General features: G+C 39.8%; 1 protein-coding gene across 6 annotated transcripts in view; it reads right to left on the reverse strand.

Moving 5' to 3' along the window:
• Positions 1-1,411: 1,411 nt before the first annotated feature.
• Positions 1,412-24,752, reverse strand: part of LOC137293649 (DNA ligase 1-like) — a 69,494-nt gene continuing 46,153 nt past the window's right edge. For 3 of the 6 annotated variants that reach the window (XM_067824324.1, XM_067824323.1, XM_067824322.1), the window contains exons 2-6: positions 13,375-14,905; positions 11,419-11,849; positions 10,589-10,751; positions 9,898-10,066; positions 1,412-8,487 (exon numbers count right to left, since the gene is read on the reverse strand). In XM_067824324.1, the coding sequence (XP_067680425.1) occupies positions 8,301-8,487; positions 9,898-10,066; positions 10,589-10,751; positions 11,419-11,849; positions 13,375-14,821 (2,397 nt within the window). In that variant the 5' untranslated portion in view covers positions 14,822-14,905 and the 3' untranslated portion in view covers positions 1,412-8,300. Of the gene's footprint in view, positions 8,488-9,897; positions 10,067-10,588; positions 10,752-11,418; positions 11,850-13,374; positions 14,906-17,755; positions 17,814-17,863; positions 17,976-24,752 lie in introns of those variants that run through there. The other 3 variants (XM_067824320.1, XM_067824321.1, XM_067824325.1) reach the window with 3 other exon arrangements.

Consider the following 24,752-nt stretch of genomic DNA (forward strand, 5'->3'; position numbering starts at 1 on the left):
GTGAGTGAGTGAGTGAGTGAGTGAGTGAGTGTGTGTGTGTGTGTGTGTGTGTGTGTGTGTGTGTGTGTGTGTGTGTGTGTGTGTGTGTTTTGGAGCAATGAGTTAGTGAGTGGGGTCTACCGCCCAGTGGAATTACTGTTATATGATGGGAAGAGAGAAAAGAGAGACAAAAATGAAGCTGGTCACAGACGTTACCAAGGGTGTTACTTTGAATAGCAAATTGTGGCTGTTGCCATATGGAAAGTGAATCTAAACGTTTCAAAACACAAAACAGTCGAAACTGATATTGGTTCATACTGACTTAATTTGATTACAGTACGTGTTATATATGTGGTGATTCTGGTCAAGGACGAAGATGTGGATTAGATGGACAGTCTCTGTAGACGACCTCAATCGCTCAATCGCCATGGTGAACCTGACCATTGCCGAGCGGGTGTACCACACACTATACATGGTTACAGGTTCTAGGTAGGAGTTTCTGGATTGCCGTGATCTATAGCGCTCTGTGACTCATGGGTTTGGAAGGCGTCTTTCAGTAACACGAAACTATATCGACTGTCGAATCAAGCTTAATTATTAGTAGAAGAGAAATACAAATGAATACATTGAACCGGGGCTTTGTTGTGGTTTCTTGTAAGCAGAACTTAGTGCAAAGAGGGTAGTTAAACATAAACAACAATAGGGGGGATAAATGTAAACATTGATCATTTCGTAACACAAATCGACAATTACATAAGTATATGCCTTTTTAGGAATATATTCATGTGTTGGTTGTTCCAAGCCGGACTCAGCAATTCTCCACTTGTATGTACGTTTGTTGTTGAACGCCGCTCTCAACAATACCCCAGCCATATGACGGCGGTTTTAAATTATCGCGTCTGGACCAGACAATCCTGTGGTCAGCACTGAACATGGAACTACGCAATTGGGATATGATCTCGTTACTCCAGATTTATGAAAGAGATATCTAAATAACCCAGTTTATGATGACAGTACAATGTTTGATAGCACGAACCTCGACCCACATTCGAGGTATTCGATGGTGTTTCAACAAGGCTTAACAAAAAAAAATCTCAGCCGGACATTCACGGGCAGGAAGGAGCAAAGGACGCATCCCTGAGTGAAACATTTCCACTTCAGAAATATGATTGGTTGATTGGTTGTTTAAAGCCGCATTCAGTAATATTCCAGCCATATGGCGGCGGTCTGTAAATAGTTAAGTGTGGACAAGACAATCCAGTGAGCAACAAACATGAGCATCGATCTGGGCAATTGGGAACCGATGACGTATCAACCATGTCAGCGAACCTGACCATCCGATTCTGTTAGTCGCCGTTTACGAACACTGGCTGGTGAAGGCCAATTCTGACCCGGACATTCACGGGTATCATAGATAAAACAAACCAGGACGATATCTCAAATAGTTTAATTGTCAAACACATTCGTAGCAACAAGAACAACCCAACGGTAACCAGTCGTCTCATATATATATATACAGATACACGGTACTGTATGTCTGGTAAACTAGGTAAGACACGTGTGAGACAAAGGGCGTGGAGGAGAACGGGGGAGGCATGGGGTGAACACAGAGGATACAACACCACCAGTAACAGCACTCTACTCCGTCACTTCAGCAAGAGTCGCATCATCGACAAGAGCACGAAAAAAAGAAAACATTTTCTCAAAATGTCAAGGAACGATTTGAATACTATTTTGATATAATTCGACGTAAAACAATGTGATAGCAAATACTATTGAGAATGACAAAACTAAACGTTCGAATATAGTTCAAACTAAGATTCGAGATTTATAAAGCTGAAATTTCGAATATTATCCTCGATATGCTTTAACGTCATTTAAAACAATCATACTGAATTCATATTGCTGTTGTATAAAAGTCATTTGAATAAATTGGCTGTTTATTGTTTTCATTAGAACAAGACTAGGCATTTCACCATAATCATCATACATCAAGCATTATCATAACTTAATGAAGAGACGTAACGAGAGCTCGAGGAGACGGTATTCCTACTGGTGGTGTAACGTGTAAGGCCACAATACCATAATGATTACACATGTACAGATGCTCAGTGTGGCGGTGGAGGGGGATGACTTTACAGGGGGAAGCTAAAGTGGGTATACTGACAGATAGATTCTCATACATTCATTGCATGAAGTCTAATCAACGTCGCCAAATTTACCTGTCACAATAATGACCAATTGCGTATAAATCTCATGACGAAAAATAAACCCAAGATAAATGGTTTAAGATTCAAACACTCATATAAACATTGATATAAATACATGAATTCAAATAAAAAGTACATTTTCAGTGGCGTATAGAGAAAAATGGCAAGGTTGAAGAGTGCGTTTGATGAGACCCAATATGTGGGGTAATATCGACTGACCGTGTGATCATGAACAAGGTGCGTTGTTGAACTGTTAGAGTAGGTTTGGTCCACGCACGCCTTTACGCTTAATGTCCACAAGCTGGACACATGCTATAAAGGCATGCTTAATGCCTGTTATTGTGTCTTGTACATTCACGTCCACTAGTCTAACAACGATCAAAGTTTAATGAACACTATGATCAATGAGTTTTGATTCTATGGTAGCGCCAGCATGTGGGCTTATTCTCCGGTGATGCAAGTATAGGCCCTTTTACACAATACCCCTGCCTTGTCAGGAAGGGTAGTTGGCGAAATGGCATTAGGTGGCATCGAACCGGGTTTGGGGATTGAGGGTTTGTAGCAGCGAAGCATGACATTTTACCAGCTACTATCAGTCTCACTGCTCTACTGGAGATGGTGTTCTCATACAAAGGGACCGTAGAACGGACCCTGCCTTTAGAAGACATTTCCTGCTTACAGAAAGGTTTCGCCCCATTAAGGCTAGTGAGTCATGTCATGGCAGGTTAGTATCTACAAGGATACAAACACATCATCTAGGAAGGCCTTGCTTTCTTGTCACCCTGATATAATATTGAATTCGGCACTAACACGGAAATATCAACCAGAATATGCATGGCGTGTGGGGAAAATAACCGGCACTAAACAGGTTCAAGACAGGCTAAAAGCTTGTATAATGAAGACGAGCAAATTTAGTTTTTCTGCATATGAAACGGTGTACTGAACCACTGCTGTATATTTCTCTATCTGTAACACAAGTGCCTACTGAACAGGAACAGGTGCATGCATGCAAAAGTGACAAAGGCTCTGCATGCATATCAGTGGCAGGTTACATTAATCTGTAATATTCTGCAGGCATGATGCTGACCGGGTTGATTATGTTGTGCATTCATAAATGTGACTACAGGATGTGTGTCTTCACGCATGAACATGTTACGTAGTGGTGCGTCAGATGCATGGATGTTGATGGAAGAGATAACTGTAACGTGCTCAATGCACGAAAATAGGTTGGATTGTACGTGTTCTAGAAGATTGTTGATTGTACGATGCTTGCTGCATCATACTGCAAATAGAATCGAATTGTCACATTTTCAGCATGCACGTGGATGTTAGAATGGACAGTACAGTTGTGCGAGGTTGATGCGTGAATTGTTCTGCATGCATGGTCAATAAATGTGCTGCTCTGCAATCATGTTTTATGAATGTGCTGCTCTACATACGCAGTAAATGCATGCACGGTCATTGAATGTGCTGTTCTGCATGCATAGTCGATGCATGTACTGTTCTGCCTGAATATTCAATGAATGGATGAAAATGGAAGGCCGGATTGTCATTCTTTCCTACATGCATGTTCATGGAGGCGGATTTGTTCTGCATGCATGATGTTAGCCTGGATGTTCTGCCATCAGTGTTCTGAAACCCTGGGATGGTGTGACTGAACAGTGTGACATGCTGACTGAAGACCCTCACAAGGAGGTATTGGAATGTCAGTTGCTGCCTATGATTTCGTCTGAGATTATTAGCCAAGACAACATGTTCACAAGACACTGTTGTCTTGCTTCAGACAAAGACAGTCTTGATAGGCATGCATTCAACAAGGTACCAACAAAACGTCCCTACTCTAAAAATGACAAAAGTCTAAACAGCACACCATTTGTACAATTTGTTTTGAAACTTGTTCACTGTGAACTGACAATGCTTTGTGGGGAGTTATGTACAATTATTATGAACACAAATCTACTCATATACAAGATATACCCAGAAACAACCATTTCCTTGACATAAAATCAATCACATAATAAAATACTATAACATGTGTGCAGTGATGATTTCGTGTTAAAATATTCAATAAAATATATCTGACACCACTCTGTAGACTAATAAAGAACAGGCCTCTTGCATCTTGATTGCTGAGCATACAAACACATATGTACATATATTTCTGGTAATCTTGGGGTAATGATATTGCTTCACTAGGAACATTTTCACAAAGCGAAAGACTGAACACTCTTGGATCACAGGTAAAACACAACAAGATAATGGATGTGGTGGACAAGGGTATAAATTATGCTGCTATTTTGGGAAGAAGAGGGTTGATTGTAGGACTAGTGAGAGCGTTCACTAAGTATACCTGTAAATGCATCATCTGTTACTGGTAGGACAACAGAAGGACTGTCTTCTGAAGTTTGGGTGTGACCAACACGCTACAGATCTAACTTTACAAACAATTGCACAAAGAGCAACTCCTTCAAGCCATGCTTCTCATTAATTTGGGATGACAATGATGTAACTGGAATAACAGATTCATGATACTAGTAACTAATACACAATTGGCGTCTTACACTAAACAGCATCAATCATACTGTATGCCTCAGATGAAACGTTTCAAATGTGTATCAAATCTATAATGAACAGCAAAAGAAACGCAAGTTTTAAAAATATGAAATCTCAAAAGTAAGCATTCATGTTATTCTTCTATTCAAAACCTTGACCAAAAGCCTGAGTTGTGTTTCTTTTGCTGGTCAGTATATTTCACACCATTGTGACAGTTCTTTAACCACTATCTCAGAACCTCTTAAACAGGTTGGGAATCCTAGTCCATTACAACCTGGATGATATATCTGGTTCTGACCAGTGTTGCTTTGTGCTGTCTCTATCAAAGTGAATGGTGTCTAGGGAGCTAGTGAACTAACAATTCTAGTTGCATAAACTTTGGATAAATGTGCCCTGGATTCGCATTGCATAACACAATATGGCAACTTTGATGACCTAATCATCTCAGCTTTTGAGTCACTTTCAATTAAGAACCCAAACAGCTATGGTCTAAACATTTCTGTCAATATATGACACCTCTTGATATCTCCTATTATGCCCCTCTTGCAAATAATTGAAAAGGTTATGCAAATAAAGATTTATAACAATCTTCATCTTCAAATACTTCTTACAATGCCCACTGTTAGATGTTGAGTGACTGAATGAAAAAAAAAAAAAAAAAGATCTTTGTGCTTACTGTATACAAGTTCCTCAGTTAGGAACATAGTGTTTACCTGCGGGAACTATCTGATGATGTCGTAAGTCCTAGCAACCTTAAACCTCACTACTCTATATATTCCTGGTCTGTCCACCTTATTGCTTGTACATCACCATGGCAGTGTTATGTATATATACACACAGATCTCATCACAGCACATTACCAGATCGACACACGCAGTCTTTGGTTATCAACCAGCCCCAAGTCTATGTGTAGTCACTTTCCGTTGTCATAAGACAACCATAGTGTGTTTAAAAATTCAGAGTTTTCATAACAAAACAATAAGTTTGGTTGACTTGAATTCCACTGTCAGCTGAACATGCACTCTAACACACTGACCAATTAACATTGCAATAATAATGTTATGCCAAAAGCATTAATGGTGAGTGGATAAAATGCATTAAAACTGGTCTTGTTACCATTTCTAGCACAATTTGGTTCCAGCAAATCTGGAAACCATAGTATGCGGCACTATCCCATTTCAGAGAAGATAACAACCATCCCATTTTGGAGATGGTATAACACTAAAATTCTTTGTCCACAACAGAACTGAACATTTTTATAGATGGTAAGCTGGAGTATAGAGGTTCCTTGAGTGTATTATACCTGTAGAGCATGTATTGCACTTCCTGTAGTCACTGATCAATTTCAGGTGATCATAGATGGAATTGTTCCTGAGGTGCAGCAGTTGTGGCGTCTGAGGAAGAACATCCAGATGCTGAACTTACCATTATTAACACAATGCAAGTGTTTGCCCCCAAGGAACCCCTTTGGCTCTAGCCAGCTATAGAATGGTAAGGTCTGTCTGAGAGATTCTCTACATTATGTACATATAAAAAATTAAACAATCAAAACATGTAGTCATATAAAACTATTTGATCCCAACATTCAATAAACTCTGAACTAAAATTTCAATGAGCCTCAAAATAGAGATTAATTCATACATTCAGAAGCTTTCAGCATGTACGTGAACATAAAAAATAAATTAACATATAAACCTGATAAACAATAGACAAAGATAAAGGAAATGACGCAGACAATACAAACATACCTGTATGCAGCCAGGTGTCAGTCAGTTGTCAGTCAGGTGTCTACACCCATCACATCTTAGTGTCAAGTGACACAGATTATGTATGCTATTCTCTTCAAGGCAATTTCTACAAGTGTTTTGGCATTGGCACTACCTTAGTTTTAATATGGCAGTACCACTACCCCTTTGACCAATTACCTTTCTAAAAATTGTTACTTTGGAGCATTTTTTGAAGCAGTATTATGTTTCTAATCCATCGGAACCAAATAATGACATAAAACTTTGTCTACGAGATGTTGCTATCTTATACCCTTGATAATCACAAGATATACCTTCACTGACTGACTGGCTGGCTGACTGACTGAGTATGGTTTTATGTTTAGCAATATTCTAGCAATGTCGCAGTGGTTGACGCTAGATACAGGCCTCACACATGATTTATCTTCCAACTGCGAGTTTTAACATTAATCTAATGTATTATCATGATTATATTGTCAAAAAATTGTCATCCTGACATGCCCAATATTTTGATAACCATGACATCACTCTGACGTGCACATGACATCAATGAAAAGAGTGCATTGAGAACTGCAGACAGTCAACTGGAACTTGACGTACAGCATAGTATCAAACAATGTGACATACCAAACAATCACATTGTTGGTGTCTGTCATCAGTGCCCACATCTTCATAAACACTACAAAGTTATTCATTAAGTTATTTTGAGACACATCACTCACCAGAACACACTAAAGTGTGGCCTTCACCCACTTCCCCTGAACCCAGGCATACAATTGTTTTATTTTAGAGACAGTTCAGATCTAACAAAAGTGCAGTGTCAGTACATGGCTGATTTGACCTCTTTGATCATGTTCTGTGAGTATGTTCTGGACATTTACCATGTAACCATGGCAACAACTACACATTCTGCATGGTTCATAATGCAAAGAATATCTATTATGTTGCTGTGCTGCCAAAGAGCCCATGCTCACTTTATAGATAGATTTTAAACTAATGTCACTCTTTAGACCAATGAAAGTATTTTATCACATGGGAAGTCTCATAAATAATATATATACGACTCAAAATGTACAAACTGTACAAATATGATACTCAACTTTTCAATAGGATAATATTCACCTTCCACGATATACAAAAATGGTTTTCATTACATTACAAGAGCCTATTTTAAAACCATGACACATACTGTTGTCCTTCCAAAAGGTTGAATATATTATAGGTGTTAACATTAAAAGTCTCCTAATTTCTTTGCAATATAGGCTACAAACTGTTCCATAAACATTCATACAAACAGAAAGACGTATTCAGAAACTTCAATTTGTGGTTTACGTTACCATAGAAATGCATGAACATTGGTTGCAAAATGATTATTTTAGCATCATGACTACGGTAATGTAGTTTGGCATGGAAGAAAACATAAGTTCAACATAACAATGAAATGTTGACTTCTACCAAGATGTACCAAGACGTTTCAATCTTCATGGTCTCAGGAGTGATGTCTTTACTTGAGAGACATCAGGCTCTTTACTTGAGACAGTGTCTGGGACACTGTGATGAATGTCTTGCACAGCATCAGTGTACATGGAATAAGGCAAGTAGACACTCTCATCATTCAAACACTGAAATACGCTGTCCTCCAAACGAAGGCAGCTGCAATACTGAAAAGGGTCCTTGATAAAAATGTATTGCACACTGTGACCCCCCAAGGGGAGGTGTGGGTCCTATTGGTCGAGATGTAAAGGTTACGCCGTGGTCGTCGTGATCTCACACTCAGTGGTCCTGTACCAGTCAATGAACCCAGGGTCAGTTCTCAAGATGGGTTCTTAAGCATTCGCTTTTGTCTAAAGTCATACACCTGTCGACATACGAACACTGTGGATGGGTCAATGTCAACTCCTGGCATACGCTGGAAGATTGGATTATCTCCTTCTAAATCAGGAACTACTTTGGATCGTACACATGCATGCTGATCACTTCGGGAGACTTCCGCTCGGTACCTACGAAGAGTAAAGATAATGTAAGCACCATTCTGTCACAGTTTTATAAAGTATCGAACATTGTCGTGTTTAACTTCCAGAGCTCATGACAAAAATTTGGGGTGTGGGTGTATTTACCCCTTATATTGCAAATGGAGGTAATGGCTGATGATGTGATTTGTTTTCTATAATATTAAACAACATTTCAGCTGTATATATGTTAGACATATACGGGTATTTCTTTGCATACATGATACGCTTGAAATCATATTGTACATTATGCCTGTAAGCCCCTTATCTGTAGCCCTCTGCAGAGGTCTGAAAGTGAAAGCTAGGTTATTGTGTATTCTATAAGACATTATCTTGCATTTGTGGAGAACCTTTGATTACTTGATACATTTATTTCAGTCTCATCAACAGCTGAAAGTCAATTTGACCTATCACACACGTGAGTGAGTTTAGTTTTGTGCCTCTTTTAGCAATATTCCAGCAATATCATGAATGGGACACCAGAAATGGTCTTCACACATTGTTCCCATGAGGGGAATCGAGCCCGGGGCTTCGGTGTGATGAGCAAACGCCTAAACCAGCAGGCTACCCTACCACCCGAGGTAAGTTGAAGAACTATTTACAGTATTAATAAGGTAGTGACATTAATGTTCAGTTGATGACATGCCTGAGCTTATGCTGAACGTTTTAACTTATCACGACTATGAAAAAGTAAAGAAGAAAAGACTGCAAGAAAGGCTGAAAGCATGAAGGAAAGGTGACACAATGGAAGGGAGATAACTCCAAATGGTACAAACGGTCTTTACATTTTACACATGGAAAATCTATGCCCTAGTTTTGAAACCAAGTAGATCAGTTATGTATTTATTGAAATGTTGATTTATGAATGTTGAATAATTTGTGGGCATGTCTCAGAAAAACCTATCAAGTAGATTTGCTTGTATCGGGATTCAGTCCCCTCAGTGCTTCAGTGGAGGGAGGGAGGATTTGATGTGGTACTAGGAGACGTAAAAATATATTACTTTTGGAAGCCTCAATGGGAATAAACAAGGACTGGTTGGCTCTGACCTGTGTAGTGTTAGTGGCTTGTGTAGTATGCAAGCAACGGCAGAGCATATAAGTGGAGTAGCATGACAACACTGGGATAATGAGAGTGAGTAAGTGAGCGAGTTTGGTTTCAACGCAACTTGTGACAATTTTCCAGCAACATCACGGCATGGGGCACTAGAAATGGGTTTCACACATGTACCCATGTAGGAATCGAACTGTAACGAGTGGTGACATTTTTAATCACTCTGCTAAATTATCGCACTAGCGTTACTCAAGATGGAGGACACACAGGCCTTGAACAATGCCACTTCAGAACCTATTTCACTTCACCTTTTATCTTTATAAATCATTTCATGGGACTCGTGTGCCTACCTGCAATACTCGTTAAAGGTGAGTACATAGCCCTTGTCGTCTATGCAGGCAACACTGTTCTCATCCTTGTGCTTAGAAGCGAATACTTCACAGTCTACATGGTGTGGTTTACGCCCGATCTCTGTGTGTTCCGGACGGTAGTACCACAGTAAGCTCATCATCATCTCACCTGTAACCATGGATACAGATAGTCAAAAGATGATTTTAAATCAAGAACTCTCTACATTCCACAGTCACTGTGGCCAATATGTAACAAATATGATTCCACATCTTGAGACACTGCAACCCCAAAAGACAGACAGGACTGTTAATAGCTAATATCCCAAAAGAGAATTTTTGTTTTGGTCGGTAAATCTTTTCTTCACAATGATTAATGTGTTTGTGGTAGAAATGTTTATTATGAGCTGTAAAATATTATTTTGAACAGAGAAGATCCTGCTAATATCATTCTCTGAATGAAAGACTTACAGATGTGACTTCTACCTTCATCGAATTCATCATGACTTTTAGATGCCATCAAAGAATTCAGCAGCAATGAAAATATGCTTTGGTTGTGTTTCAAGTCATCTGCGTTGGCCACAGAGTGTTTCATGCACATATTAAACTTGCAAATATTATTTTGTGTGTCTGTAGTGACATGTATCTATCGTTACAAAGATACATTTCAGGATCAGTGAGAACAAATACTGACTGTCATCAGGATGTTCCCAAAGAGCAGAAACTTTGGCTACAAATGGAATGTCTTTCTTTCTTGGTCCAGATCGTAGAAGCACACAGTCTCTCACTCGGATGATATCCCCACTGCTGTGTTTGATAGCTGGGTAGCTCTTCCTTTTCACCGGTGGGGAGTCCCCCTAAAATACACGTAACAGAGTCAAGAACACATGACATAGTACAATAGATATAATAGAGAGTTTAAACTCTTAATTTCTGCCATTCCATCTACTGAAGAAGGCTTAACTATACAGATATATTACTCTGATCAGAGGATGAGTATGTGCGTGAATCTCGTTCTGAACTCCCTGGGGAGTATATAGTCCAAGATGCCCACATGGCAATGATGTTTACTGATATTATCTTTCATTCTACTAGCTAGCTGTTTTCACTATCATGGAGCACTGACACTCTATATAGTCAAGTTAGCTGATGTTCTTGATGTACAAACTGTCTGACTTTGAGCTTACCTAAATGTGATCTATATTCTGTTCACAGGAAATGTCACATTATGTGTGTGCCATGGCAGTCACTGCACAGATTCAAGTAGACATATGAATATTTTAATGCCCATAGACAACATTTACTTCGTCTGTTTCAATCCAAGATGCACGCTTACCAAACTTGGTACTGCCTTTGTCTCAGATGCCCATAAAAGACAGAATGTATCGGGTAACATTATCTTTCATCCTAGGAGCTAGCTGATTCCACTAGGGAGCCTTGTCACTGCACTGATTCCAAAACAAGGAGACGTATGAAGATTTTAATGCTCTTGATAAGACTGCATTTACTCCAATGTACACTTACCAAACTTGGTACCACCTTCATCTCAGATTCCCCTGACCACATCCAGCTGTGCGAGGGAGAAGAAATCTGTCGCTGCACGGCTGCTGGAACTACTTTACTGGCCCCCTTCTTCTCCACCCCCTCATCCTTTGGACTCTTGCTGCGCCTTCTCTCAACCTTTTTCTTTGGCTTGGGGTTTTCTGGCTTCGACTTGTTATCTCCTTTTGGCTTCTTGCTGACGGTGTTCCCAGTTGCTGGATCCTCAGGGATTTCCTTGTCGTGTTTTGTGTAGTTGGAGAACGCACAGTCATGGGAGTTGTCAGGGTTGTGGATGAGAACCTTGACCTGTGCATGTGGGACGGGGACGGGCAGGTGATGAGGCAGCAAGCAGGGGTCGATGGACTGGTGCAACACTGGCGGGTTTGGCTGGTAGAATCCCCCACCATAGTAACCTGCAATGCCAAACGTATTACATACAATACTGAATTCTGAAAATAAGGTGGCATTATGATCCCAAGGATAGGTACAGAATTCATTCATGATGGACAAATAACACACGATACTGAGTTTTTGAAAAGTTATTCATTATACTAATATGTACTGCATAAAATAAGTTAGGGATATGGGTATTTTTCTGATTGATTTTCATCAGTGGGTCAATAAATAAATTGATCATTATTCATAATTTCAAAATTTACATATATCCCTAACTATTTTGGTCCAGTACAATTACTCAATGCCCTTTTCGTGTATATTACAAAAAATACAAAATGAATGCCTTTCACATCAATGAAAAATGATATGTACTTTAAATAAAGAGGCTTTAATCTGCTGTGTTCAGTGAAGCCTTACTGATGGTTTATTCAATTATGTCAATAAAATATAATGTCATTATTAGTAAGCCTCTGATCAACAGAAAAGTTAGAAATGAAATGAAAAATCTCTAACTCAATATTAGACAGTCTTCAACTTTTGCCTCCTTACGATTTCAGCTAAAAACCTATTTATTTGAAACTGCCTTTCCTGAATGATTGCATTGAGCATAGATTAATAATTTAATATCAATTCACTATTATCACTAACACTGTCAATGTCCTGATATGACTTGTATGAGGAAAGCACAGAGATGAAACAGCAGTGTTTGCCAATGCCACAGAAAACCTGAATACCTTTCTCAAATACACAGTGAATTTAAAAGCTGGCATCACTGGTGACCCAATGCTTCATGGCCATAAGTTCTGATAATCTAAGTTTGTAATTTGCTGTTGTTTAAAACTACTTAGTTTATTGTCTGCCAGTTAACTGCTCAGTGCTGATTAAATACCTGACCTGTTTTACCTTGTTTTTTTAGCGTTATTAATGATGTCTTGACGAAAGTTCCATATTTAAGTTGACTCCCAAAACCACATCCACCACTCCCTCTCATAACACCATATTTAGCGTTATTAATGATGTCTTGACGAAAGTTCCATACTTAAGCTGACTCCCAAAACCACATCCACCACTCCCTCTCATGACACCATACTGAAGTTGACTCCCAAAACCACATCCATGACTTTCTCTCATGACACCAGCGAGTCATGATGACTCTTAAATTTTCTAGGGTAAACACTGAATAGGATTTAACTGTTCTTCCAGAGTCTTGCTCTCTCTTAGCAACAACATAATAAAGATGTGTGTTTGCAACAAGAAATGTGAGTGCAACAAAATGAAATTAAGTGGGAGAATGCTCTCTAACACCGCAGCCAAAGATGTTTCAGTAGTAGGTGATGCACAGCCTATTTGGTTTGCGCATGGTCGAGCAGATGTAGGGTAGTGCACGTGCAGTACATGATGATGAAATTGATTCCGTGCATATCTGCATGTCTTATTTATACGGGTCAGTTGATAGGTCAGTGCTCAACTTATATTATGTTTGGTGACTAGTAAGTGTCTTTAACTATCGGGATGAACACTTAATAAGACTATCATACTCACTGTATGATGGAATAGTTGCATGGTTGAATGGGACACTGAAAGCACTCCTGTAGGGTGACTGGTGGTTGTAGGACATCATCTGAATGCTGCTGAGACTCCCTATACCTCCGAGGGTCAGAGACTGGTACTGCCCAGCTGCCACAAACCGCTCAGACCCAGACCCACAAGAAAACCCATTACATGGAGGAACACAGTTGTGATTGGATGAGAACATGGGCGTGAGGCAGTGGGGTGTCCGAGACAAGGGTTTCACTGGGGTGTGCGCCCCGACCACGTCCACAACACTGGACGGGCGGTCATCACTAATTGCCTCTGATTCTGGTATTGTCGATGGTTTCTGAATGGCTGTCATCACAGTTGTCGTAGTAGTCTTAGATTCCTCGCAAATCTGTTGTTCTTTCTTTGAGATGCACACACTGGCTTGTGTTGTGCAGCACACTGTTGATCCCAGTCCATCTACCCATCGTGCTGCAGGGTGATGCTTGCTAGCTATTGATACGCGTTTCCATGAAACACAAAAGCGGTCTATCCGAGCAGCACGTTCCAAACTAGGTCTCACATCTTTCGTGGCAGCCATCAAAGCCTTTGCATTTAGATTGGCTATTCTTTTGCCAGTTTTTCCAACCAAGTTCATTTTATCCTTCACTCTCTTCTTTAAAACATCTTTCTTGTCCTTTTTCTTCTTAAGACTTGATTTTTTTTCTGTAGTTTTGTCTTTAGCTTTACATTTTGGTAATAATTTCTTAATTTTTTTCAAAGTCTTTCCTTTGGAATCAACCTTATTTTTATTTTTATCCAATTTGGCATTTTTCTTTTTTTCTTCAATTTTTACCTTCCTATGTTTGATAATCTCCTCACGCTGTTTCTTGACATCCTCAACCTTTTCTTTACAGGATTTATCCTTCTCCTTGACTGATTTGCTAATTTTGTCCTTTGTGGGTTTATCTTTTGGTCCTGTCTTGTCCTTGGTTGATTTTTCACTGGACTGAACATTGGACTCTTCCTTACTCTGTTTAGCTTTCTTTGGAGTAGCAGGAAGCTTCTCAAACATGATATTGACTCTGGCAGAAGCATTTAGACTTGCTTCCCGCTTCAGCCTCATAAACTGATACACATTAAACTCCTTCTTGTGCTTCTTCACTTTAACTTTCATGTTCTTGCCCTTTGAAGTTTCCTTGCACACTTTCTTAGCAAATGAGGCTGACTTTCCTGTATTTCTGTCAGAACTAGAATCCTTGCAACCTGAACCAACCTTATCTTTTTTCTCTAGTTTGATTTTTTTCTCAGTCTTTTCCTTCTTTGCTTGTTTTTTGTCCGGTTTGACAACCACATTGTTGTTTGGCTCTTTCATGTCGTCATGCTTGCGTTTCTTGGCCTTGTGGTCTTGTTTGGACATGAGAGTGTCTTTGTTGGTTTCCAGGTACACCTGTATCACTGACTCGTACATGGGGTATGTGTCGTTATAAGATACAAACTTCTCGCGCAACTTGCGAGATCCAATACTGTGTGTCTGCTTGTATTTCTTCAGATTCTGAAACAAAAACCAAGTTGCAATGAATCTGAATGTTTATGAGGACAAATAAGCTACTCTGGACAATTATTCTAGTCCAAGGAACTTCTAAATATATAGAGCCAGTCAGGTTAAACACAGGGTAAAGTGTTCACACAGTCTGATGACCTGCATAAACTAGTCCAAGCTTGAGGCCACATACTCGCAGCTAGAATACTGTATACTGTGGCTCTGAGTAACATTCAGTCAAGTACTAGTGGTTCTTTGACTCCAACACATTACTGAGCAATGCTCTGCTCTAATGTTTCTGTAGCAGACGTGAGTGAATGAATATAGCATTACGCTGCCTCTAGCAACATTCCATCAAAATCACAGTAGGGGACGCCAGAAATGGGCTTCACACATTGTATCTATGTACTTGTACAATGGGCATTCTAGAAGTTTGTGAGTCAAATATGAAACATACAGTTTTATGGATGACAACTTGTAATAAACAAATAGTTATAACCCACAGAACTGTATGTTTCATTTTTGTATCTATTTAGGGAACTTAACCCTAGTCTTCATGTCAAGTGTACGATTTAACCACAATGCTACCCCACTGCCCTATAGCAGTGAGCAAGTGAGTTTAGTTTTATGCCACATTTAGCTATATTCCAGCTATATGGTGGCAGTCTGTAAATAATCGAGTCTGGACCAGACAATCCAGTGATCAACAACATGAGCATCGATCTGCCCAATTGGAAACAGATGACGTGTCAATGAAATCAGCGAGCCTGACCATCCGATCCCATTAGTCTCCTCTTATGACAAGGAGAGTCACCTTTTAAGACGAGCATGAATTGCTGAAAGCCTATTCTACCCCGGGACCTTCATGGCAGAAGTGACAGTGTTGGTTAGGCTTTGGCATTTACGTTTGTTTTACAAATCCACTTGAAGTTGGATGTAAGGGGGGGGAGAAATTTGTGCTGACACTGATGGTAAAATTACACTAATCTGAAACTACATGGTATTCTCAAATATTATACACCGAGACAATGTAACAGTTGACAATGATGAGGCATGATGCCATCCAATTGGCAGGTCAGACACTCACCATCCAATCCACATTTTACTCTCATTACATGAAACTTATGCTGCCAGCATCAGGGGACGAGCGACACGCAACAAGCTTGACCAAATACTGACCAGCCAGTTCACATTTTACTCTCATTACATTGAACTTATGCTTCCCATCATCTCCTGATGACTGACACACCACAAGCTTGGTCAATACCGACCAGCCAATCCACATTTTACTCTCATTACATTGAGCATATCTTGTCATCATCCAGGGATGACTGACACACCACAAGCCACAATGAAATATCAGGGAAAGAATGAATCCTCATACTTAACACATGTCTCCAGAAGCCCAATAAACAATTTTCCTATGAACTAAGAAAGCTAGAGGATCATTCCTCAAAATTGCATAAGAAATTCCTATACTGCAGGTGTACAGTCTGCCCATTCATCCATTCAGGCAAAGCCATGACCTATTTCTTACACATGTACACAGAGATCAGGGCCTATATACACAGTATATAGTTGGGGTAAAGTGTCTTTACTGGACACACTGACCACGCCTCTGGGCTGGCCTCACTGATAACACAGCATGGACTCGGTCTGTACAAACAACATTATATCAGACAGAATTTACTTTACCACTAAGATTAGTTTGACTATAATGAACAGGCACGAAACATGCACAGTTAGAGACCAATCAGGTCGAAACATGACGGCAATAAACGAAACATTCCATAGGGTCTTGAGGAAATTGAATGTTTAATGAAAATAAATACAGCAATGAGAATATGTTCAAATATAGAGAGTGAAAATGACAACAGACAAAATCACGTTTTCACATGAATCCCTGCTGCTTACTTTCAAGCATATTTGAGAAATATATACTTTCATTAAATGTATTTCCAAAAAATAATTTTATTTGACAATTAAAGGCAAACATTTCACAACCATATGGAAGCAAAGAATGGGGACAATCACTCCTAGTTGTTCTATAATTGATAAGTATATTTGCCATAAGGCAGACCCACTATTCCCAATCACTGCTAAGTATTTACAAACAACACAGGTGTCATCACACATAACTAATATTTCACATTTGAAGCCATGATAAAAATTAATTACTTAAAATTGTTCAGAACTGAAAGAGAAAAAATACAAGTAGATATATATATATATATATATATTTCTGCATAATATTCCACTGTACAATGAATATATGCTTACCATTCAGGAAGCCATGACTTCATAATTAATAAAACAAGGTCTGAAACATTTCCAGAAATATACTTGAAAATCAAAAACCTTTTCAAGCTTCACATAAACCTTTCCTAGAACGTTTTCCATGTTGGTTCGTTTAGGGTGAACAGCTTGTGAGTACTCAAATCAAATACATATTATTGAAATTACAGTATGTATAGATTAAATATGTAATTGTGAAGACATGGATGGGAAACTGGGTGACAGATTAAGTCGTATATGGACGCACTTTAGACACACTCATAAATAAACGTAACAAGCAGAGCGCTAGCTGCAAGCCTGACTACCGCAGTGTAGGGGCAGACGAACATGCAGATTCCCACATAAGCGAGCAGCCGACATCGCGAAATACATGCCTAGAAACCGTTTAGTACGCTTTTGTGTAGACCAATATCCACATATTTGTATTGCATTCACAATGTACAAACAGTCTAGAATCTCATATATATTGTAGTTACACGCATGTACTCACGGATCTCGAGATATTTGACAAAATACTTCAGAACCCTTCAGATATTGAGAGAAATTTGCACGAATTTTTTCACTCACCTAACTTATTAACCGTTGTTCACCATGAAACCCACCTCCGATCTCTACCACAAAGGCATAGTCACCTTCTTACATGTTTATATATGAGGTATGTAATAATTTGGATACCTGATCTTTCGCCTTATTCGCACACGCAGCGACAACTGGGCTTGCTTTGCCTCCCTGTTTCCGAGCTTCGGTCGCCATCTTTCCGAGGCTTGACGTGACGAGGTTCGGCTGGCCGGTAGAGGGCGCGCTGTCAGGTAGTTTAGTTCGCGGAAAGCAATGCGGTTGGGCATCAGCCTGTAGAATTATGCATCATGCTTCAACTAAATAACCTTACTCGTCCCCAAATACAAAGAAAAACCAACCATGCATTACACAATAAGACCTCATACGGCTTTCGGCATTAATTTCTTCCATCGTAAAGGGGTTGATATTTAAATCATGATGACTTTCGTTAGTGGCAATTTATAATGCCTGCAATATTGAGTGAATTCATTTCTCTCGCGGCTTATTTGCTGGTGATTTAATTGAGTTCGTGTCTTTTTAAATTAAAGTTACTCAAGTGCTATTGATGAATTATCAACCGCGAAAGAAGGAAACGCGTCAACCACGAGACGGACCCGGAAACCCATATAGGCATTAGTGAAATTTCACGATAAAATTATCACAGTTTATAAATAAGAAACGTATTAATTTCTAAAGTACATAAATATGTCCTCGGGTCGTTCGTGTTTTTAAAGAAGGATTATAGATGGAACTAGATAGGGGTGCAGGGGTAGCATCCCACCCCTACCCTCCTTTTTAGTACTGAATGTTTATTGAATGACCATTGATGCTCTCGTGAAAACGGGTGGAAATGAAATATGCACCCCTTCCCCGTCTCAGAAAACTCTATCCGCATCTGACGATTCATGCACATATTTCTAGGTCACGATGTGCACATGTATCTCTGCATTTTCAAACGTAAATGTTCAGGGATGAACTATGTCGACATCGACGTATGAATCACTGTTCATGACGTATCACGCTGGTTATTTTGTGAATGTGTTCGCCTAATCACATAGAACAACGACCCTCTTTTAGGACCCCACCAGTCCCACGCCTGGAATTAACTTTAACAAGAAAGACCCATCACCGGGCGACTAAACCGATAAGAAAGTTGTTTCTTGCTGGACGTCCCAACATGCTATACGGATTCGTCTTCTCGGATTGTCGACACAGAATTATAATTGACCACCAGATCATACAAACAGTCGACGGAGTTACCTGCCCAGTTACAGTCCGATGGCGTTCCTACAATAACGTGCTCAGACAGTCCAAACGTTTATGATTAGTCTCATATATTGCAAAGCGTGTTAGTTCTCCAAGTGTTGACTTTCTTAACATTCTTCCCGAAGATTTATCTGTGAAATAAGCCTTGGGTACACGTGACGTTTGGCGAGAGAATGCTCTCGGGTCCGAACGATCGAGTTGTATTTGAATGTGTGATGTTTGATGAGGAAGATTGAATGAGGACGCGCTTAATTATATCTATATACATCCTGTCAACCAGGAAATGATCGTGCTTGAGTCAGAGAGACCATTGGTTGATACCACGAACAATTAACGTTTTTCCACTCCGACCTACGAGACAAGGAAGGGTGTTCGGGACAAGTATTTATTTATTTATTTATTTATTTATTTATTTATTTATTTATTTACGTCGCTTTTAGCAACATCGCAGTTGGAGACCCAAGAAATGAATTTCACATATTTTATCCATAAATTTTTATCCATATTTTTAAGAAGAGCCTGTCTTGACATGGCATTAAAACGTGACCGGCGATATTAGAAGATATGCCAAATAGATGTAGGTTCAAATGAACTAATATACTTGTATACCGAAATGATGTCAGCACGTCTGTGTCCACAAAGCAAACCGATGTTCAGATACGTTTCATGGCCTCTATTGCTGTCAAATATGGGTGTAGATTTAAGTATATTTTTGTTACTTTCTTTGACACTTTGGTTGAATATTTCTGTCCTATTATAAACTTTAACGTACTCATTCAATTTGTCTTTTCCCCAAAAGTCATTTCAAAAGAGGAACACTATAACTGGCATTTCTGAAACTAACGAGTTCCTAATGTTATGTCAAATTCGACCATAATCCAAAACAAACAAACATATGGAAGCACATGTATTTACATAATATCATCCTGTATCTGTGTCCTGTGAAGATCCGGGCTAGAATTGGTCTTCACCAATAAATGCTTGTCGTAAGAGGCAATAAACGGGATCAAAGTGTTGGGGCTCGTAGACTTGGCTGACACATGGCATTGTATCCGTTGTATTCTGTACATTGATGCTCACGGGATTGTCTGGTCCAGAATCGTTTATTTGTAGAACGCAGTATAGGTGGTACATTGCTGAGTGCGGCTTTTAACAAAACCCCTACCTGCCAGGACTCTGACCACGCACGCACGCACGCACGCACGCACAGAGTGTCATTTAGAAAGTGGTCAAATGTAACATATGACATGTCTGGGATAACACTTTCTTAGTAAAGTGCGAACTCTAGTACTTTTTTAGTTGAATTCCCTCCGGGGTTCGAATCTCGCCCTCAGAGTCAGGCACCTAATCGCCAGCACACAAAGTCAGCCGCCTAACCCGCTCAGACACCGCGACTTCCGCCTATCTTGCGACAATATATAGCTTGAATATTGCTTTGTTTATGACGATTTACGATAAACACACAATGAGATCTGGTTACACATTGGTTTACAACATTGGTATTAGCATATCGATGTCATTAGCTGCAGTTAAGAAGTGGTTACTATGACAACATATTCCTTTGTATTGACATACTAAGTATGTATCTATACACTGACATACTTCACGTGCAAATGAATGTTGTTTTCGTAAATACTTGCATTTTGTCTTACTTTACACATGGGTACAACGTGAAAGCCCAGTTTTGGGGTCCCCGCCGGGCTATTGATGAAATATTGCTAAAAGCGGAATAAAACTAAACTCACTCACTTACAAACGATAAAGGTCGTTCCTCCTTTTTATCACAAATGTCACATTCACGGTTTCCTCTACCAACATCAGCGAAAGCAAACCAGTCAGCATACTAACGTATACATAATGGTATAAAAAACATCTCACTAGAACAAACACTTCTTTCCGGCCTTCGTTCTACATACATGTGCAACACATCAAACAATACGTTATATATAAAACCGACAAAAGCACTTTCCGTAATATAAGACATTTGAGCTGTATGTAGGTCCATTGTGAGTTTCAAACTGTATCTTGAGAACGGAGAAAGGGGTGAATCATCACTATGAAATAGGACTACATACTGGCTCAAAGTATCTATGTTTTCAAAGAATGGCACGTAAAGAGATTATTTGCGACTGCCTCTTGAACGCTTCCGCATTTGAGTCTACACTACAGAATTGCCACGAGACGCCCTCGCCTAATCCGTGCTTAGCTGGGCATTGTATGTGCAAACCGGAACAAATGCAGTCTTACACAGAATCACGTCACAATGTAACCTGTGAGTGTAATCGGATTGTTTTGACGTAATGGTGGACGCGAGTGGTTTTGAGGAGAGTAGTATTTGACACGACGTTTGTATGTTGCGTCACAGTGAGATGGTTGTGATCAGGGTGTTAACATGGCGCCCTGCTACAGCTTACATACTTCTTGTCCTCATATATACTGGTTTAGTTCTGGAGTAGGCTTTGTGCTACCATGTCTGCATGTGGATCATGTTTCTTTTTGATGAGTACCTTTTCATAATTTGTCTAACGGTGGTTATCGCAAATATATGTGTTGACTCCCTGAATATATCATTTCCCATTCCGCGAAGCCAACTCTTCAAAGCCAAATCTCTAAAAGAAACAATTCAAGACTTTGACAGGAATCTGAACGCCAGGGTTTTAACCCGCATATCTCTCTCACTCTCTCTCGTACAATCCTTGATCTATTTGCACCAGGCAGTGTAGCAACAAGTACCAGCTTTAACGTCTTTGTAGTTCAGGGATGAAACCGTCGTCTTTCAAGACTAAGACACACATCCTGTCACTCGAACCGCATAACAGAACTAGTAGTTTCTAAAAAAAATATAGTCTCTCAACCCTTTCAATTAAAAATATCGGGGACGACCTTTTCCTACCTCTATGTGGTATTTACAAATATATCGCCAAGAAATGGATCAGTTATGCCAGTACACGTAGATGTATGAACATCATGAAAAAATAAAATCTTTAGGCTTGTCTATTGTTTATTCCTAAGAAAATGCAAAGTATTTGTTGAATGTTTAATATTATACATATACTGTCACTCCCACACTTGCACATTGATCATTTCTATATCAGCCTGTGTTTTTCATACTGAATGAAGTACTGACCGGCAGACGGATACCTCACATGGTGTGTGCGTGCGTGAGTGTGTGTATGTGTGTACGCGCGCGCTCGTTTTGTGGTTTTACCGCATTAGGAAATGTGATGTGGTCAGCAAGACGTTTGTTGTTTCTACTGTCAGACAAAGCATGGCGATACGTCTTTACATTCAAGTTGCAAACGTTTGCAGCTGTACATGGACCCAAATGGAGCCCGGAACTGTTACTAACTCAACATGGGTAGCGACGCAACAGATAAGCCATGAAACAGTAGTCTAGTCACGCCATGTGAACACACGTGTCTACTGACACCAAGTGACAGCAGGTTTCTAGTTGCGCCATGTGACAACAGGTGTCTAGTGCCGCTATCTGACAACAGGTCTCTTGTGAAGCCATGACTCTACAGGTGTCTAGTGACACCATGCGACTACAGGCCGCCAAGTGACTACATGTGTCTAGTTGCGCCATGTGACAACATGTGTCTAGTGCCGCTATCTGACATTAGGTCTCTAGTGACGCCATGACTCTACAGGTGTCTAGGGCCGCCATGTGACAACAGGTGTCTAGTGACGACACGTGACTACATGTGTCTAGTTGCGCCATGTGACTACAGTGTGTAGTGGATCCAAATACCTCCAGTATGGTTCAGGTACACTTGTACTAGTTACCTGTGAAGACTGACCAGATGAACGCAGCAAATACCGAATCACAAAGAGGATGCGAAGGAATATATCTTTAATATACACGGCAAGAATCACGGCGAACCAAATACATTAATGTTTTTTTCAGCATACAAAAGCAATCATGCTATCTAAAACGATAACAATAAGCCTTAGAATTAGCTACCCCGTTTTCCTTCACATTTGCGTGGCACCAATTGCGTCTGCTGGCTTGATAAAAGTGCAAGAATATACATTATATTGAAGAAAGAAACTGGGATCCTACGTTTCTTTTATCCTTCGTATGTATATGTAGTTTCAAAAACGTCATTCAAAGAACCATTTCAAGACGTATAAGAATAGAATTGAGATTCTGTTTTTGTGGCAGGTTTAGTAGGGAAAATTATCATATATCCGCCATGCTCACTATTTTGTCAGCTTTGTAACAGATTGGAATAACCATTAAAACTCCCCTGGGTAGAGAAATAAATGACGATTCTAATAATGACCACCGAGACCACTCCGCTGGCACAAGCGACATGTACCATCACGCCTTATCTTGCCACAACGTTGTTAGTCATACGGCGTTCACTTCCAGCCGTTATGTTGTTTAAGTAGAAGCCAAGGCGTGATGCCAGAAACACGTTTTCCTTCCGCCACAGCTCCACAATCTAATCTTCCACTTGGCTATTTTATTCTGGTCGTACTAAAATTCCATCTCATTGTTGAGTCTCGGTGAACGCGGTACCAAAAGACACATTTGAAATATTTAGTGTTTTAACTGTTTGACTCACGAGACCCGTGTCAGTTATATACACTTGACGTAATGTCCATAGACTTACAAGTTGTAATTCGTTGTAGGATATATACTTTTCGTGAATTTATTCTTGATCCTTGATCAATTTTGCCCATTTGTGAGGAATCATCTACCTACAATCACATAGTTTCTGTTGAATTTTCCGTTGCACATAGAGCGAAATGGCAAATATTTAATCAACATATGTACAGTGCCGAGAACTCCTTTAACATGGCGGTCTAGGGGATTGTGCAGTGTGGAACCATACGTAAGCTGATAAATGTGATGTCATTTGTTAAATAATGGTCAGAAAATTGAACGGAAATTACGTGCCCATACCAGAGATAATTTCACTTTTGACTGTCAAATTTGACAAAGATCCATCCTAAACTCACTTCATGAAATTTATTTATGCTATACTGAAATAACATTTAAGTTTATGGAAATTACGTCAAGTGTCCGAATATAGCAGGCACGAGTCTGTATGTTACAGCGACAATTCCTCCATGAGATATATGGACAAGAGTACCCAACATGTAATAAGCGCGGAGGATTGCCTGGGGACGTGATATATTCTATTTACACACTCGTTGTGGATCCGCTACATCAACACGACAGTAAGTATGGGTGATAACCAGCCGGATTCTAAGACCGATGGCACTCCGTTTCTTTATTGAATTCAAACTTTATCCATCAGGTGTGCCCTGGCTTGAAGGCTAAATGTCTAAATTATAGGCCAGCTCGTTCTTCTCCTCTTCTGATATCCTGGATGACTGTCATTGCAGTACTCCTGATGTTGACAGACAGATTGATTTGTCTTTAACGCCCAATTCGACAGGTAATCGAGGCTGATTGGTCTCTGACGTCGACATTTATATCTCTCTTTCCCGATACAACAAATCTCTCAGTTTGTATGACAAGGCAAGGTATTCTGGCGCTTCATCTCAGAGAGAAGCTGGTACGATCACAGGCAAACTGTAGCGCAAATGGGTTGCGCAGCATAGAGAAAATGACCAGTCTTCTTACATGCGAGCAAAGGTTGCCAACGTACTTTCCGCGCTGCGGTTCGAAAAATACTTTTCATGTCCAAATAAAATATCGCCACCATCAAACGTATACACCCATTTCTTCACTGGGTTGTGCTCTCACATTTCCAACCCTATGTTG

Source organism: Haliotis asinina, chromosome 8, assembly GCF_037392515.1.
Source record: "Haliotis asinina isolate JCU_RB_2024 chromosome 8, JCU_Hal_asi_v2, whole genome shotgun sequence".
NCBI classification, from domain to species: Eukaryota; Metazoa; Mollusca; class Gastropoda; order Lepetellida; family Haliotidae; genus Haliotis; species Haliotis asinina.